Raw genomic sequence first — 18,567 nt, 5'->3', positions numbered from 1 at the left:
AAAAAAAAAAGACAGATGAAAAATAAGGGAGAAGGAAATACATATTCTTCAAAATAAAATGAAGTCAATTGCTGCTATTACTTTATTTTTTATTAATGCTGATCTTGTTACAAAAAGGATTGAAGGGGCAGCAACTATTTTTGGAATGACAATGCACTGAAATCTTGTTTCAATTGCAACATTTCAGTTAAAATTTTTAAAAGTGAATTTTGAATTAAAAATATTATACAAAATTGGGATTTTATAAGGTTAAAAGAGAAAGGACAAGTGAAACACACGATGGGAAAGAAAAATACATAGACAAAGGAATGTGAGAAGCAAGGTAGTATAATGTAATACTGACTTCCATTATTTGTGTGGATAGTGGTTTGGATTGGGAATATGGATTTGTGGCTAAGTATTCAACAATCTCAAATGGTCTTCTTAAGTACTACACAGAAAAAGTAGCAATGAAGGGATAGGATACCATATGAAGGAAAAAAAAAAAAGATCATTTAAGTATTTGGAGATGAAAGACCCATTTAGAACCTCCCTGATAGCACTGAGTATATCCAGTTGCATACTAACTTGTTAAGAGAAAGTTTAACTTTCAGAGGGCAGACATTATGATAGGTCCCTTATGGGTAAGGTCATTTTATCCTCATTTGAAGAAACTGAGGCTTAGAAGAGTTAAGCAAACTCCTTAAAGGACATACAGCTAATACCTGATATATAAGCAGCACAGTTCCAGGGCTGTGTACAGATAAGGCTCATTATGCTGCCATATCAGACAACATTTTTCATGTCTCCAATAGTACCACAGTTAATGATGATGCCTTGGAGAAACGGGATAAGAAAAGTAAGCTCCATACTCAGAATACTTCTTATAAGTTAATAAACATCAACAGAATACATAGTATTGGAACAATACCTGAGGATGGGTAAAGAAAATGATGGACTTATAGAAAGAGTAAGACCAAATTCTTTTTTAAGAGGGAAAAGTTATTTTCAGTTTGGAAAAAAATAATGAAAAAGAAATACTCCAAAATTGATAGCAATGGTCATCTTTGGAAAGTGAAAATAGGGAATTCTTTCCTCTTTCTAAGCTTGCATTAGAACTTTGTTATGTATAGTATTCCTGTGCTGTAACAGACCAAACTCACTGCCAGCGAGTCAGATGCGACTCATAACAACCCTTCCTTAGGTTTCTGAGATGGTATCACTACTGAAGTAGATTGCCCAACCTTCCTTCTGAAGAGTGGCTGGGGGATTTGAACTGCCAGCCTTCTGGTTAGGAGTCAAATGCCTTAGGCACTACACCACCAGAGCTCCCACTCCTCAGAAGGAAGGTTGGGTGATCTACTTCCATAGTGATACCACCTCAGAAAACCAAGGAGAGGTCACTATGAGTTGGATCCGACTCGATGGCAATGTGTTTGGTTTGGTTTTGGTGCTATAAGAGAGCTCCTGACATGAAGTTCTAACAACTTTTGCAACTGCTGGGCATATGTATGAAAGCACTGTCATTAGAATACATCAGTTCCTGAACAGTGATGATGTTCACTGCCTATGGAAATGAGTATTTACCCAAAAGAACATAAATTTGCTTTCATATTAAGATCCTGAGTAAAATATCTAACCTCTCCCTGAGATCTATTTTCTTCATCTGTAAAATGGTACTAAATCCTGTATTATGAAAATATTGTGGAACAAACATGAGAAGTTCTTAGAACATGGCATGAGCATGTAAATAATCAATGTACGATAGTGGCTTGTACAACTGATGTAATTAGTTATAACTTTAAGATAAGACAACTCTACTTAATTCGTCGAGTCACACTCATTCACTAAAAAGCAGTAATTGTGTATGCCTCTTACTGTGTTAAATACTTTGATTAGGTTAATGATCTTTGTTGTAATTCCAACACTTCTCTAAAATAGTAAAGATTCTCTTTGCTGTACTATAATACTGGAAGTGGATTAAAGCTCAGAAAATGATTTAAAACCTCATTTCTAACACTGACCCATCCTACTTAATCTAATCACCAGGAGTAAAAGGATCCTTTGCCATTCTTCAAGTCAATAATATTTGTCTCTCTCTCCGTGTGTGTGTGTGTGTGTGTGTGTGTGTGACTTGGGTGAAAGCTTCCATAGCAAATTCATTTTCCAGACAAGAGTTCATATACATTTTGTATGTAACAGTTCTCTTGCTACTTCTTCCCTGTGGTTACCTTTTCCCGGTGTCCTTCTTTCCTATGCATTCCTGCCCTCTGAGCTATCTCCCTGTGCAAATACTGCCCTTCTGATCTCTCATGGTTGAGTGTTCTAAGGAGTGTGTACATACCTGGTGTAAATGTTTACCTTGTATGTCTATAGTTTGGCTGGATGCTATGGGAATGAGTTCAATTCCAGGCCTGAAGTGTGAAAAGGGGCCATAGTCTTGGGGGTTTCACCAGTCTCTTATTAGATCAGTAAGCCTGGTCCTTTTTATGATTTTGAGCTTTGTTGCACAATTTTCTCCCACTCTATCTAGGATCTCCTGCACTGATCCCTTTCTGAGTGGTTACCAATGGTAGCCAGGCACCATCTAGTTCTGTTCTCATGGTCATGTAGGGTAAGGTTCACATGGTCCACAAGTCCCTGAGACTAATTGTTTCTATGGGTTTATGGGTACTTCATCCTTCTTTGCTCCAGATGAGAGACCAATTGTTTCATCTAGATGGCTGCTTGTAAGCCTTTAAGGCCCCAGTTGCTACTCACCAAAGTAGGATGTAGAGCACTGTTTCTGTGCAGTATGTTGTGCCAGTTGAATTTGATGTCCCCCTACAACCATGGTTCTGAGGCCACAGGTTCAACAATTCAATCCCTCAGGGTGGATGGCTGTGGCTAAGAACTTATCATAAGTTTGCCCCCTGTTAGTCCTATTTACAAGCACATTCTTACAGCACATACAAACACATATGTAGAAATGTCATCTACCAAACTTATATATGGTCATGGATATATTCCCTTTTGCCTAGACATACCTGATCATTCAGCCTATCTACCTATGTATCTAATGATAGATTAATATTTATTACTACTGATAATGCAGTAGGTATATATAAAAGTGTTCATCTTTGTTGTCTGTACCTCTTGTGTGCCTCTCTGTGTCTTCCTTTTCCTTAGTGTTATTGTGCTGGTCACTTGCTTTTGGTATATTGCCTTTTCCTTCACCTAAATCAATATTTGTCTCTTACCTATCTAGCAATTTTCCCTTCCATTCTGGTTACCTAGTGCCGCTCTGACAAGAATATACCACAAATGGGATGGCCTTAACAAACAGGAGTTTATTCTTACAATTTGGAGGCTTCAAGTCCAAGTTCAAAGTGCCAGACTCTAGGGGCTGGGTGAAAGCCCCTCAACCTTGGGGTCCAGCTCTGCCTCCTGCTTCTGGCCCACTGGAGCTAGAAGTGTTTCTTCACTCAGATAGAGGCTGGCTGCTGAGGCTGAGAAGCCCCAAGGTTGACAAGTCAAAAGGCACAGTCCCAATGTTACCAAACTACACAGCAGCCCATTAACTTAGGTCCATTGTAAGTCCCAAGGTCAGCAGAGCATAGCAGGCTGCTGAGCAATGACAGGGCTACATGCAGGGTCCAAGCGTGCCATAGGCTAGAGACCATTCCCAAGGTTTCTCCTTATATACAGGAAGCAGACCACATCCCAAAGGCAGCTACTCAGCTGCTTGTGGTAGATCCCACCATGGAGTTGATTGCCAGTCTCATCATGGGGAATAACTATCACCAGTTGCCCAGCCACTAAACCAGGCCCAGCCAAATTGACACACAAACCTAACTACCACACCTTCCCTCCTTTTTCATCCCTGGTAACCAACAAAGAAAGTTTCTTTTCATAGTGGACCAATACAATATTTGTCGTGATTGACTTCTTTCACTCAGCAAAATGTCCTCCAAGTTCATACACATGGGGTATTTTGTGATTCTACATTATTCATTAGTGTTGCATAGTATTTTATTGTATTTATGTACCATAGTTTAGTTATCAACTCCTCAGCTAAAGGGTACTTAGGCTGTTTTTATCTCATTGCTATTGTGAATAGTGCTGCAATGAACATGGGTGTGCATATCTCTATTTGTGTCCTGGCTCTCACTTCTTGAAGATATATACCCAGTAACAGGACTGCTGGATCCAGCTTTTTAAGGAATCATCACACCGATTTCCACAGTGGTTGTATCATTTTACAGTCCCACCAGTGTATGAAAGTCCCAATCTCTCCACATCCTCGCCAGTTATTTGTTATCTTCTGTCTTGTTAAATTTTGCTGTTGAGGCTGGGGTGAGATCGTATCTCATTTTGATTTCCATCACTCTGATGGCTAATGATCACAAATATTTTTCTTCATGTGTTTACTGGCTGCCTGATTACCTTCTTTGGTTAAGTGTCTGTTCTTGTCTTCTGCCCATTTTTGCATTGGATTGCTTGTCTTTTTGATGTGGAAGTGTTGGAGTTTTCTATAAATTTGAGGGATGAGTTCCTTGTCAGATACATCATTGCTGAATATTTCACCCCCATCTGCAGGTTCTCTTTTAACTCTTTTGAAGAAGTCTTTTGATGCACATAAGAATTTAATTTCTAGAAGTTTCCAATCATGTAGTGTACCTTCTACTCTGTGCATTTTGGGTTATGCTTGATAGTCTATTTATGCCATAAATTAGGGCCCCTAAGTTTGTCCAAGGAGCTCTGGTAGCATAGTGCCTAAGGCATGTGACTGCTAACCAGAAGGCTGGTGGTTCAAACCCACCAACCACTCCTCAGAAGGAAGGTTGGGCAATCTACTTCCTCGGAAACCCAAAGAGGGGTCACTATGAGTTGGGGCCGACTCAACGACACGTAACAACAACAACAACAAAGTTTGTCTATATTTTTTCTCTGATGAATTTACAGTTTTAGGTTTCACATTTAAATCCTTAATCCATCTGTAGTTAGCTTTTGTGTATGGTGTGAGGTATGGATCGTTTCATTTTTCTGCAAATAGATATCCAGTTTTGTCAGCACCATTTGTAAAAGAGACTATCTCTTCCCCATTTAATGGACTTTGGCCCTTTGTCAAAGATCCAGGTGACCACAGGTAGATGGGATCTAATTCTGGGTTCTCAATTTTGTTCTAGTAGTCTATGTGCCTGTCATTTTACCAATACCAGGCTGTTCTAAATCTTTTGGCCTGCATAGTAGGTTTTGAGATCCAGTAGTGAGACCTCTTACTTTGTTCTTCCTCTTCAGTATTGCTTTGCTTATCCAAGGGCTCTTTCTTTTCCATATAAAATCAGTGATTGGTTTTTCCATGTCCTTAAACAATGTTGATAAAACCTGGATCGAGATTGGACTGAATGTATACATTGCTTTTGGAAGTATTGACATTTTCACCATGTTCAATCTTCCTATCCATTAGCATGGTATGTTCTTCCATTTATGTAGATCTTGTATAGTTTCTTGAAGTAGTGTTATGAAGTTTTCTTTGTACGGGTCTTTTGTGTCCCTGGTAAGATTCATTACCAAGTACTAGTAGCTATTGTAAATGGTATTGATTTCCTCTTCAGAGATCTCTTTGTTGGTGTTGGGGAATTCAACTAATTTTTGTATGTTGATCTTGTATCCCATCACTATGCTAAATCTTTCAATAAGTTGCAGTAGTTTTCTTGCTGAGTCTCTTGGGTTTTCTATGTATAGGATCATATTATCTGCAAACAGGAAAGTTTTACTTCTTTCTTCCTGATCTGGATGCCATTTATTTCCCTTTTTTGCCTTATTGCCCTGGCTAGGACTTCCAATATAATGTTGAATAGAAGTGGTGATAAAGGACATCCCTGTCTGGTTACTGATCACAAAGGAAATGGTTTCAGTCTCTCTCCATTGAGAATAATGTTAGCTGTTGGTTTTGCACATATGTCCTTTATTATGTTAAGGAATTTCCTTTCCATTCCTATTTTTTCTGAGAGTTTTTATCAGGAATGGGTGTTGGATTTTATCAAATGCCTTTTCTGTATCAATTCATATGATCATGTGATTCTTTTCCTGTATTTTACTTATGTGATGGATTACATTGATTGTTTTTCAGATGTTGAACCATCTTTGCATATGATGAATCTTGCTTGGTCATGATGCATTATTTTTTTTTGGATATCTTGTTGGAGTCTTTTGGCTAGGATTTTGTTGAAGATTTTTGCATCTATATTCATGAGGGATATTGGTCTGTAGTGGTGTCTTTGCCTGGTTTTGGTATCAGGGTTATGCTTGCTTCATAAAATGAATTTGGAAGGATTCCATCCTTTTCTATGTTCTGGAATAGTTTGAGTAGGATTGGTGTCAGCTCTTCTCTAAATGACTGGTAGAATTCTCCAGTGAAACTGTCTGGGCCAGGACTTTTTTTTGTTGGCAATATTTTTATGACCTGTTCAATTTCTTCTTTTCTCATGGGTCTGTTCAAATTTTCTACCTCAGTCTGTGATAGTTCAGATAAGCAGCGCATTTCTAGAAATCTGTCTATGTTTTCAAATTTGTTGGAGTACAGTGTTTCATAGTATCTTGATATTAACTTTTTATTTCAGTCGGTTCTGTTATGACATCACCCATTTCATTTCTGATTTGTGTTATTTGCATCTTCTTTTCCTTTTTTAAGTTTGCCAGTAGTTTGTCAATTTTATTAATCTTTTCAAAGAACCAACTTCTAGTCTTATTGATTTTTTTCTATTGCCTTTCTGTTTCCTGTTTCTCTTATTTGTGCTTGAATCCTTATTATTTTTCTTCTAGTGCAAATGAATAATTTTAGCTGGTTATAAAAGCACCACCCACCCATACCAATTTCTCCACCTCACCTCTTTCTAAGGATCTCTAACCAAGAAACTAGGAAGTAAATATACTAAAGAGTTCTCCAGTGAGTATAAATTTCCCTTTTAATCTAACAAAAATAACTAAGAACAAGTAGAGCCTGAAGTTTAGTTTTCTTTAGCTTCCAGAGATAGTCTACATGAGCAAATGGTTCAAGAGTCCCTTCTTGAAAGAACATGTAAAGTAGAAGGTCTTGCTTCGCTCTTCCAAACAATAATCTCTAAGAATGAATGCTCAAACTTTAAGTTACTTAAATCTAATCCTAATACTCTTGGAGGCATTATGCCTTGTAAAATACATTCTTCAAAACTATCAGAAAACAACTCAAAAATAGCCTACCTCGGCTTGGCAGAGTGCATGAAGACCTTGCAACACCAAGGCTGCTGGAGTAGCTTGATCCGATTTAGTGCATTCGTTTAACACCTGAGAAATAGCTGCCAACATATCGGCACCATGCTGATATGGCCTATAAGAAATAATAGTTTAAAAAGAAAATTAAAACCTAAGAGTTATTACTAATCCTAGGTCTTTTGCCTGAAGAAAAAACATTAATGCTTTTCTTTACCCTTGTGTCTAATAAATGTGACTCTCAAATACTAATACTGTATTTTTTTCTTCAAAAATTGCATCATAAGAATCCTTGCTAAAATGAATTACTAACTTTTGATATAGATATATTCTTTTTAAAAAGATGTTTTTAATAAATTTTATTCTCTCCAAATTGCATATCCAATTATCTCTATTGAGAAAAACTCATGTCTATAACAATGGTTGAAAGAATTGACTTACTTTATTGAGTATTATAATGATGGAGTTATGCCTGCCCAGTGGTTTCTCTGGGACCAGATACTGACCAGAACAGCACAGACTTACGATCAGAAGTTGATTTATGTCAGTAGTGATAATAATAGCTATGGTATCCTATGTGTTTATACCTACCACAATAATGATGATGATGATGAAGATAATGAGCATGATAATAATAATAATAATAATAATATAGTGAAAGCCAGAACCTGAAGAAGGCAGAAAGAAGGAAAATGTAAATATTTTCCACTAATAGAGAGTGGAAAATATTTACATTTTCCTTCTTTCTGCCTTCTTCAGGTTCTGGCTTTCATAGGTTTCATTATATTATTATAATTATTATCATTTTAATTAAGTAGCATAGTGCCTAAGGCACTTGACTGCTAACAAAAGAGCTGGTGGTTCAAACCCACCAGCCACTCCTCGGAAGGAAGGCTGGGCAACCTACTTCATAGTGATACTGCCTCAGCAACACAAGAAGGGGTCACTATGAGTCGGGTCTGACTCTATGGAACATAACAACAACAACAATAGAGAGTGGGGTAGTGTCTGGGCCTGGTTGAGTGGCTGGGCAGCTAGTGGTAGTCAATCCCCATGAGGAGACTGGCAATCAACTCCATAGTGGGATCTACCACAACCAGATGAGTAGCTGCCTTTGGGATATGGTCTGCTTCCTGTATATAAGGAGAAGCTTTGAGAATGCTCTCTAGCCTATGGCATGCCTGGACCCTGCATGTAGCCGTGTCATTCCTCAGCAGCCTGCTATGATCTGCCGACCTTGGGACTTACAATGGACTTAAGTTAATGGCCTGCCGTGTGGTCTGGTAACATCGTGCCTTTTGATTTGTCAACCTTGGGTCTTCTCAGCCTCAGCAGCCAGCAGCTGTCTGAGTGAAGAAACGCCTCTAGCTTCAGTGGGCCAGAAGCAGGAGGCAAAGCTGGATGCCAAGGTTGAGGGGCTTTCACCCAGCCCCTAGAGTCTGGCACTTTGAACTTGAACTTGAAGCCTCCAAACTGTAAGAATAAACTCCTGTTTGTTAAGGCCATCCCATTTGTGGTATGTTTCCTGTCAGAGTGGCACTATGTAACCAGAACAGAGAGCAACAGAAACATAGTAAGCCTATACCCTGTCAAAGGTGAAAACTTGTAAGACCTGAAAAAACAATGCAACCTTGTCTGGTTCTGGTTTCACAGTAATACAAATTATAACTGACCGAGCCTATCTCATGACGGCAGTGTGCTAGATTCACTCTCTCATGCTCCTCCTCTCTTTCTCTTCTCTATGTCAAATATATAGTTATCCTATCCCCAGGGTACCTTTAACTTCATACAGAAATTCTCAAGTCTACCTCCTACATTCCTTTTCACCCCTTAGTAATATAGTTCTTTTCTCTAATTAACAAAATTCCCCAACCCTATTGTTTTACTGTTCCACAAACAGAAATCATTTTTCTGAAATCAAAAAAATTCAATCGCTCTTGAGGCAGCAACTAAAAGAACACTGAATAAATTATTGATAGGCCAGTACTCTGCTCTGGTCTGATATTTAACCTGCCTAAGGCACTTGACTGCTAATCAGAAGGCTGGCAGTTCAAACTCACCAGCCACTCCTCGGAAGGAAGATGGGACAATCTACTTCCGTAGTGATACTGCCTCAGAAACCCAAGGAGGGGTTGCTATGAGTCGGGTCTGACTCAACAGCACATAACAACAACAACAACGGCTCAGTTTTAAATATGCAAAATAAGAATATCAACTAATTACACTTTCATCTCTAAAATTTTTTCCATGAAGACCACAACAGGAAAATCTAAACTCTCAAGTCTTGGGCGACTTTGTATAATTTTTGAACTGAGGTTAGTTTTGTGTTGCTAAAGGCTAAAGCTTAGAAAAGAGACAGAACTGCTAACACTCTTGTGGACTCTGATCCAAGATTTTACTTGAGAAAGGAATGTTATCAATACTTGGGCCAATCCATTGCATAACATCAGGACAAAAGTGAGAATGATGTCCCCAGGACATCAATACAGTGGCCTGATCAACACATGAAACTGTAAAATTACAAATTACTTCAAACACCGGAAATCTATTTCCTCCTTTAAACATTTTACTTTACCCCATGCCCCCCCCAAAAGAAATCTAGCAAGGTAGAGCTTTGATAAATGTTATTTCAGTCTTATCACCTCCTGCCCAGTTATTAATCTAATAGAAGACACACCTCTCTAATGTTTTCACATCTTCCTAAAAGCTTATGTAAAAATTTAAGATCATTTCTTTCATTGTTATAAGTCCTAATATTTTCATGTAATGAGGCACTCCCCATTAAAACCTTTATAAGAATCAGGCATAACATATGATAAATATAAAAAAGACCAGTTGATAGACAGTCTAATTCTTAGGTTTCAGGGATTTATATGCAGAAAAATAGAAAATATAATATAATGGTTTATTATAATACTAAAGTATTACTCAGAAGAAGATATAAACATTCTACAAGACAAGATACAAGAATAAATGTAAAACAGGAGACACATTTGCTTCTCAGAGTTATCATTCAATATTATGAACTGTGACAATTTGAAAACTTGAGATGAAAAATAGTTCATTCTCACTCAAATATTTTATGCCAGTCTATATCCACCATATCTCAATCATCAACCAAATAACAGTAACCATTCCTTAAGACTATCTTTCCTAGCTTCTTGCTGGCAATAAAATAATATAACACAATATACATTCCCAAGGAGCTCTGGTAGCGTAGTGGCTAAGGCACTTGACTGCTAACCAGAAGGCTGGCGATTCAAACCCACTAGCCACTCCTCAGAAGGAAGGTTGGGCAATCCTACTTCCGTAGTGATACTGCCTCGGAAACCCAAGGAGGGGTCACTATGAGTCAGGGCTGACTCGACGGCACATAACAACAACAACAATATACATTCCCAAAAGTGAAGTGCATCTTACCTTTGTTTACATATATCTCTGATCGATGCTGCTTTCGCAATCAATTTCTCCCACTGGACCTCTTTGCCCACAGAAAGAGAAGGCACATCAGACATGGACATGAACCTCTGCAGTTCAGGATAGACACGATCCTAAGAAGGTAATTTCACAAAAAATGTAACTTCTCAACTTTAGTTGAATAATTATTATCTACTTTTATGTAGCATTTTCACCTCCAAATCCTACATTTGCATTGCAAATTAAATGGGTTTCTTCTAATCAGCAAAGAAGAATGATGTTATGATTGCTGGGGATTACATATGCACCGTTCATTTCATAAAACAAGGAGAAACTGGGTAAATCTCACAAGTAAGGAAATCAGATTTTTTATGTTCTCACTTTCTCTGAGAGTCAGTCACAACTGTCTGCATTATAACTCAGAAGTATCACAAATAAATCAAAATCTCCCAGTGCAATCACTGATGCCAGTGACTTACTAATATCAATATATCAAAGCACTTTCACACATGACAAAATTATTTTTCCTAGTGAAAGCATCATGTTTAATACTCACAAAAGAACATATTTGAGCTTACCTGCTTTTCCCATAAAGATGTCAACAAACGCAAAGTGACAGCTCTTAGTGGTGGGGTGGTTCCAAGCAGTTGGATTACTCGTAGAATTTGTCCTATGCACACCTAAAAATATTAAAAGAACTTTCATTTCAAAAAATGTAAATGCAGAAAATCCTAAGGTTACCAAGAGAATTTTAAAAACCTCTATTATAAATAAAGACTGAAACCGAAGCTTACTGCTTCTTATCTTTGCAGTGGAGAACAGCTTTAGGAGAAGCTAGCTAGCAATCCTGGGCACATAAGGGCCTGAGATAAAAACCAAAGGGAAAACTTGGATACTATGTTATTTAAAAGAATTAATTCTTAAATATATAATGTAACAAGCACTTTTGCCTTTACACATTATTGCCTATTAAATGTGACCCAAGAAGGAAAATTAAAGGCTTCAAATGTCATTAAGCACCAAGAAGAATTCAGTGTATTATTCATGTCATATTTTCTTTTACCCTCAGGTAAACTGGTTAGTGGGAGCTCTGGTAGCATAGTGGCTAAGGCACTTGGGTTTGAACTGCCAGCCACTCCTCGGAAGGAAGGTTGGGCAATCCTACTTCCGTAGTGATACTGCCTCCGAAACCCAAGGAGGGGTCACTATGAGTCAGGGCTGACTCAACGGCACATAACAACAACAACAACAAACTGGTTAGTATACTAACCTTGTGAACACCAAGAGTGGGTAAAGTATACAAGATATCATTGTATAATACAGGTTCCAATGGTCTTCCTAATTTGAACATCAAAACTGGAATCAGATTTGGAACCTAAAATGAATTTAAAGAGCAAATTATACACTGATCTAAGAGAAAGCAATGTATAAGCAACCTATATTTCTCTTTTCTTCAAAGGAATAGTACAAGTATGTATGAATTAGAACACTTAGAGGATGTCAAAGTTCATGAATAAGAAGACTGCAGTAGTTTCATAGTACTGTTCATATTCTATGGCTTTTATAATTAGCTTGCAAAAAAAATGTGTTTTTTGCAAACAACTCTGAAATAAACTCAGAGAAATACAAAAGTAGTTAAGATATATTCTGCCCCTCCCCAAAAAAGATTACAATTCTAATGGACAGCCAACACTAAAAATATGTAAACAGTAATGTAACTCCACATAGTGAAAAATTCAATTATGTGATTCAAACATTTAATAACTAAAATTAGTCTATTATAAAAGAGATCAACAAAAATTTCCCTCCATGTCCCCAACTCAATCATTATGCATACCAAAATAAAATGAGAAGGGTAATTTAGAGATTAAAAAATCTAATATCATTTTGATGATAATATTCTCCAAACTGATTTACAGATTCAACATAATCACTACCAAAATCTATCTGGCTTCTTTGCAGAAATTGACAACTAATACTAAAATTCATACAGAACTCTGAATAATTGAAATAATATTAAAAAAGAACAAAATTATAGGAAATATATAATATTTGAATTGGGAAATATATAATATTATATATTTCCCAATTCAAAATTTACTACAAAGCTAGAACAAACAAGAGAGTGTAGTACTGGCATGAGGACAGGGTCAATGGAATAGAATTGAGTGTCCAGAAATAAACCTTTACAATTAATGTCAACTGATTTTCAATAAGGATCCCAAGAAAATTTAATGGGGAAAGAATAAACTTTTCAACAAATGCTACTGGGATAAATTCATGAAAAGAATGAAGTTGGAACCCTTCCTCACAGTAGACAAAAAAATTAACTCAAAATAGATCTTAGGCCTAAATATGAAAACTAAACTATGAAACTCTTAGAAGCAAATATAGGGGTTAAATATCAAGGCTTTGTTTTTGAAAATGGACTCTTAGATATCACACCTAATGCACAAATGACAGAAGAAAAAAATAGATAAATTAGATTTCATCAAAATTTAAAAGTTTCAAACTTCAATGGATACCATAAAAAACATGAAAAGATAGCCCACAGAATAGGAGAAAATATTTCCAGTCATATATCTGATAAGGTATTTGTATCCAGAATATAAAGAACTCTTTAAAATTCAATAATAATATTTTTAAAAAAAGACAATGCAATTAAAAAATACATAGAGGCTCTGAACAGACATTTCACCAAAGAAGATAACACATGGACAACCCAAACCAAAAAAAACAAACCCACTACCAGTAAGTCAATTCCAACTCATAGGGACCTTACAGGATAGAGCAGAACTGCCCCAAGAGGTTTCCCAGGCTATAAATATTTATGGAGGTAGACTGCCTCATCATTCTCCCACAGAGGCTGATGGATTCAAATTGCCAACCTTTTGGCTAGTAGACCAATTCCTTAAACCCTGAGCCACCAGGGCTCCTTACAAATGGACAAAATCACATGAAAAGATGTTCAATATTACATCATTAGCTATGAGATAAATGCAAATTAAAGCCAAAATGAGATATTCTTTCATCCATTAGGATGGCTACAATCAAAAGAAAGACCATGACTACTGCTAGCAAGGGTGCAGAAAAATCAAAATCTTTATCCAGTGCTGTTGGGAATATAAAATGGTGCAGCCACTTTGGAAAACAGTCAGACAGTTCCTCAAATGCTTAAACACAGAAATACTACATAACCCAGGAATTCCACTCCTGGGCATATACCGAAAAGAAATGAACACATATGTGTACACAAAAACTTGTATATGATTTTTCATAACAGTATTATTCACAATAGCCAAAAAGTAGACACAACCCAAATGTTCGTCAATACACAATGGAATATTATTTAGCCATAAAAGGAATGGAGTACTGATACATGCTATAACATGGTTGAACCATCATGCTAAGTGAAAGGAACAGTCACAAAGATCACACAGTATATGAATTCCATTTATATAAAATCCAGACCAGGAAAACCTGTAGAGATAGAAAGTAGATACCTATTTCCTAGTGCTAGATCCATGTTTCAGTTGCTCCAGAGCTGCGAAGACTGATAGAAACTGGGAAATGACTAACTGATAACAAGCACTGGCTTTGTTTTTCAGGTAGCAAAAATGTTCTAAAATTGATTGTAGTGATGATCACATACAACTCTGTGAATACACTAAAAGTCACTGATTGTACACATTAAATGGCTGAAATGAATGGTATATAAATCGTATCTCAATAAGGCTGTTAAAAATTTCAATTCAAAATAATTTAGTGAAAACCTTCTATAAGAAAGGCATTGTATTTGATGGCACCAAATGTGGTATCATAATTTTTTAGTTTCCACATACTACATATCTAAGATTTGGTATCTATTACTTGTTAAACTTCCTCTATCTGTGCTAATCTTAGAATATCTGCTCCTTGCAAGCTTACAAGACATCTACTTTAATTTAATTCTAAGAATGAAAAAAAAATCCTCTCAACTCTACCACCAAAATATGACAGTTAAACATTAATTCGTTAATGAGCCTGACCATGATACATCATGGCACCATTTGCAGTCATGTACGTAATGACTGCAGCCTCACAACATGCAGCCAGAATATATGATGTTTTTAACAAGTGCTGGGGTTCTTTTAGAACAGAAGTTTCATCAAGTTCACCTTGAGCACATGAAGGAAGATAAATTTTGAATTGGCCTCTTATTTCCCATTTTAATTAAAAATAAAAGTTTATCTTAGATTGCCTTGCAGAAGTCCCAATGAATTTCTCTTTCTGGAAAAGGTTTCTACCAAGACACTTTGACAGGTAACTTAGTTCCAAAAAGGGCAATAAGTAACTTTAGTGGCATTTTACAAAGCAGTATATTTAGCCATGTGATGTTCAAACAAATGTTTTAATTATATTGTCAGGAGACAAATAAAAGTATGCTATGCCTAAGAGTACAGTTTCTTTTATCTTCCTGAGCCCTAAAGATGTATGTAAGGATTTTCTCAAGATGGCATCCTAGTAACAGACCACACATCATATCCTTTCAACAGAGATTTTGAGAAACTTACTAAAACAAATACAAATAATGATCCTGGAGTTATGAGGATCTAATGAGAAGGTATCATTGCTTATATCAGATCGATCCTGGTTGAAAGCACAGAATACCAGAAAGATGTTTACTTGTGTTTTATTGATTATGCAAACATTTGAATGTGTGGATCATAACAAATTATGGATAACATTGAGAAGAATGGGAATTCCAAAACACTTAACTGTGCTCATGATGAACCTGTACAGAGACCAGGAGGCTGTCATTCAAACAGAACAGGGGATACTGTGTGGTTTGAAATCAGAAAGTGTTTGCATCAGAGTTGTAGCCTTTCACCATACTTATGCAATCTGTATGCTAAGCAAATAATCCAAGAAGCTGGATTATAATGAAGAAGAATGCGGCATCAGGGTTGGAAGAAGACTTGCGGTGTGCAGAGGATACAACCTTGCTTGCTGAAAGTGAAAATGACTTAAAGCACATATTGATAAAGATTAAAGACTACAGTCTGTAGTATGAATTACACCTCAACATAGAGAAAAAGAAAATCCTCACAACTGGACCAATAAGCAGCATCATGATAAATGGAGAAAAGATTGAAGTTGTCAAAGATTTCATATTAGTTAATGCCACAATCAATATCCATGGAAGCAGCAGTGAAGAAAATAGATGATATACTGCACTTGGCAAATCTGCTACAAAAAAACACTCTTTAAAGTGCTGAAGAGCAAAGACATCTTTGAAGACTAAGGTGCACCTAACCAAAGTGGTGGTATTTTCAATCACCTATGCATGTAAAAGCTAAACAATGAATAAGGAAGACCAAAGAAGCATTAATGTTTTTGAGTTGTGGTGTTGGTGAAGGATACTTAAGTACTGTGATAGTTAGAGTTGTGTGTCAACTTGGCTGGATCCCAGTTCTGTGTGGTTGTTCCCATGATGGGATTGGATGACTGTGTTCTGAGTGGCCAATCTGCCCAAGGGGGGTTCCCTAGGGGTGTGGCCTGTTGCCAGGATATCCAGGGACATCCTGGGAAGAGAGACATTCTTTGGTGGATTGGACCCTGGTGTGCTGACTACAACCTTCCATGAGTGAGCAGCCCACCGCTGAGCCTGGAGATCTTGGATTCATCTTTCGTTGGAGTCAACAACCAGTGAACTGCCTGCCAGCCTTGAATTTCTCAGCCCCCTGCGGTTGTGGAAGCTAAGGCTGCCTCCAGCCTGACGTTTCCTCCAGGGCCTTTGGACTTGCTGGCTTCTATACGTTTGTGAGCCATTTTCCTAAGATAAATTTCTCTTTCTCTCTCTCTGTCTCTCTCTCTGTCTCTCTCTCTCTCTCTATATATATATGCTTTGCTGGTTTTTGTGTTTCTCTAGAGAACCCAATCTAACACAAGTACCATTGACTGCCAGAAGAACAAACAAATTTCTCCTGGAAGAAGAGCAGCCGTAATGCTCCTTGGAAGCAAGAATGGCCAGACTTCATCTTTGTTCATGTTGCCAGAGGAACCATTCCCTGGAGAAGGGAACCATACCCTGGAGAAAGGTCAGTGAAAAAGGGGGAGGCCCTCAATGAGATGGACTAACACAGGGGCCGCAACCATGGGCTCAGGCATAGCAAGGAATGTGAGGCTGGCACAGGACCAGGCAGTGTTTTGTTCTGTTGTACATAGGGTCGCTGTGAGTTGGAGCCAATCGGACAGCACCTAACAACAACAACAAATAAGATAAAGTATTAGATCCAGTGAAGACAGGGAAAGAGACCAGGAAAAAAAGAAAAAAGACAGCCAGCTGGCCAAGACAAACAGAAGTCATTAGAAATACAACTGAGGTCGAAGAGGGAAAAGGAAAAAAAAAAAAAAACTTCATGGAACCCACAGGCATTAAAAACACAGAAGAAACAAAGCAGGAATATTTCAAAGAGAGCTAAAGCCACACAAATGGGAGAAGATCGTGTTGGGAAATGGATCACGACCCCACAGCTTAAGCTGCCAGAGAGAGAGTACTGAAAAGGGAAGAGAAACTCTCTCCAAATAAACAAAACCCCATATTGAACCCACAACAATGGACTCAAGTCCAAATTTTAGCAACCCTTTTTAGCAATGAGTAGAACTGAGGCCTAGGATTTCAGGGCATGTAGATCCATGTGGAGGAGGACCGTCCTTTCTCCTTTAGAAGGCTGCTGGGTTTGAACTACAGAGCTTTGATTAACAGATGAAGGTCACCATCACCAAATGTTCTGGTTACCTAGTGCCGCTCGATAAGAAATATACCACAAATGGGATAGCCTTAAGAAACAGGAGTTTATTCTTACAAATTGGAGACGTTAAGTCCAAGTTCAAAGTGCCAGGCTCTAGGGGCTAGGTGAAAGCCCCTCAACCTTGGGGTCCAGTTCTGCCTCCTGCTCCCAGCCCATTGGAGCCAGAGGAATTTCTTTCCTCAGACAGCTTCTAGCTGCTGAGGCTCAGAAGCCCCAAGGTTGACAAGTAAAAAGGCACAGTCCTGATGTTACCAAACCACATGACAGGCCATTAACTTAAGTCCATTATAAGTCTCAAGGTTGGCAGAGCATAGCAGGCTGCTGAGCAATGACACTGCTACATGCAGGGTCCGAGCGTGCCTTAGGCTAGAGACCATTCCCAAGGTTTCTCCTTATATACAGGAAGCAGACCACATCCCAAAGGCAGCTACTCAGCTGGTTGTGGTAGATCCCACTGTGGAGGTGATTGCCAGTCTCATCATGGGGAATAACTACCACCAGCTGCCCAGCCACTAAACCAGGCCCAGCCAAGTTGACACACAAACTGAACTATCACACCAAACCTCTCCTAACAGACACAGGGGCTATTTCCCCACACCTGCATCAATGGCTGAACTATCTCACACTAAGCATGAAAAACAAGCATTGGCCTTCTCCCCTGGAGGTCACTTCTTGCACCAATGTCCTTTATCCAATGAAGGAACTCAGTGAATGAGCAGATTCTACCACAACAGCCAGATCCCAGAGGCGCTGGCTAAAAATAGTTAGAAAAACTCCTCCTTAATTACCTTATCCTCATTTCATTTTTCTACTTTTCTCTTACCCAATTCTTCTCCCTTTCTATCTGATCATTTACCCCTTTACCTCCTCGTCTTCTTTTACTTTTACTAAATCTTCATTCCATCACCCACCCATTTTTTTTTCTCTCTTTTTGTTGTATTTTTTTCTTTTTCTCTATTTCTTATCATCTATTTTCATCCTATCTTTTCATCTCTCCTCCGTGGCTTTCTTTTTTTCTCTCTTATTTTTTTTCCCTGCATCATTCATTGGTTGTTGTTGTTGTTGTTATGTGCCGTCAAGTCGGACCCGACTCATAGTGACCCCTCCTTGGGTTTCCGAGGCAGTATCACTATGGAAGTAGATT

General features: G+C 38.0%; 1 protein-coding gene across 1 annotated transcript in view; it reads right to left on the bottom strand.

Annotated features, from left to right (window-relative positions):
* The window catches only part of FOCAD (focadhesin), a 502,178-nt gene that overhangs the window by 328,189 nt on the left and 155,422 nt on the right, over positions 1–18,567 (bottom strand). Inside the window, exons 11-14 of the mRNA XM_007952545.2 lie at positions 11,900–12,004; positions 11,208–11,309; positions 10,633–10,763; positions 7,204–7,330 (exon numbers count right to left, since the gene is read on the bottom strand). Of these exons, the coding sequence (XP_007950736.1) occupies positions 7,204–7,330; positions 10,633–10,763; positions 11,208–11,309; positions 11,900–12,004 (465 nt within the window). The remainder of the gene's footprint in view (positions 1–7,203; positions 7,331–10,632; positions 10,764–11,207; positions 11,310–11,899; positions 12,005–18,567) is intronic.

The sequence above is a fragment of the Orycteropus afer genome, unplaced genomic scaffold (assembly GCF_000298275.1).
Source record: "Orycteropus afer afer isolate SDZICR_OR568_19922 unplaced genomic scaffold, OryAfe1.0 scaffold00345, whole genome shotgun sequence".
Taxonomy (NCBI): domain Eukaryota; kingdom Metazoa; phylum Chordata; class Mammalia; order Tubulidentata; family Orycteropodidae; genus Orycteropus; species Orycteropus afer.
This window is presented reverse-complemented; position numbering and strand designations above follow the sequence as displayed.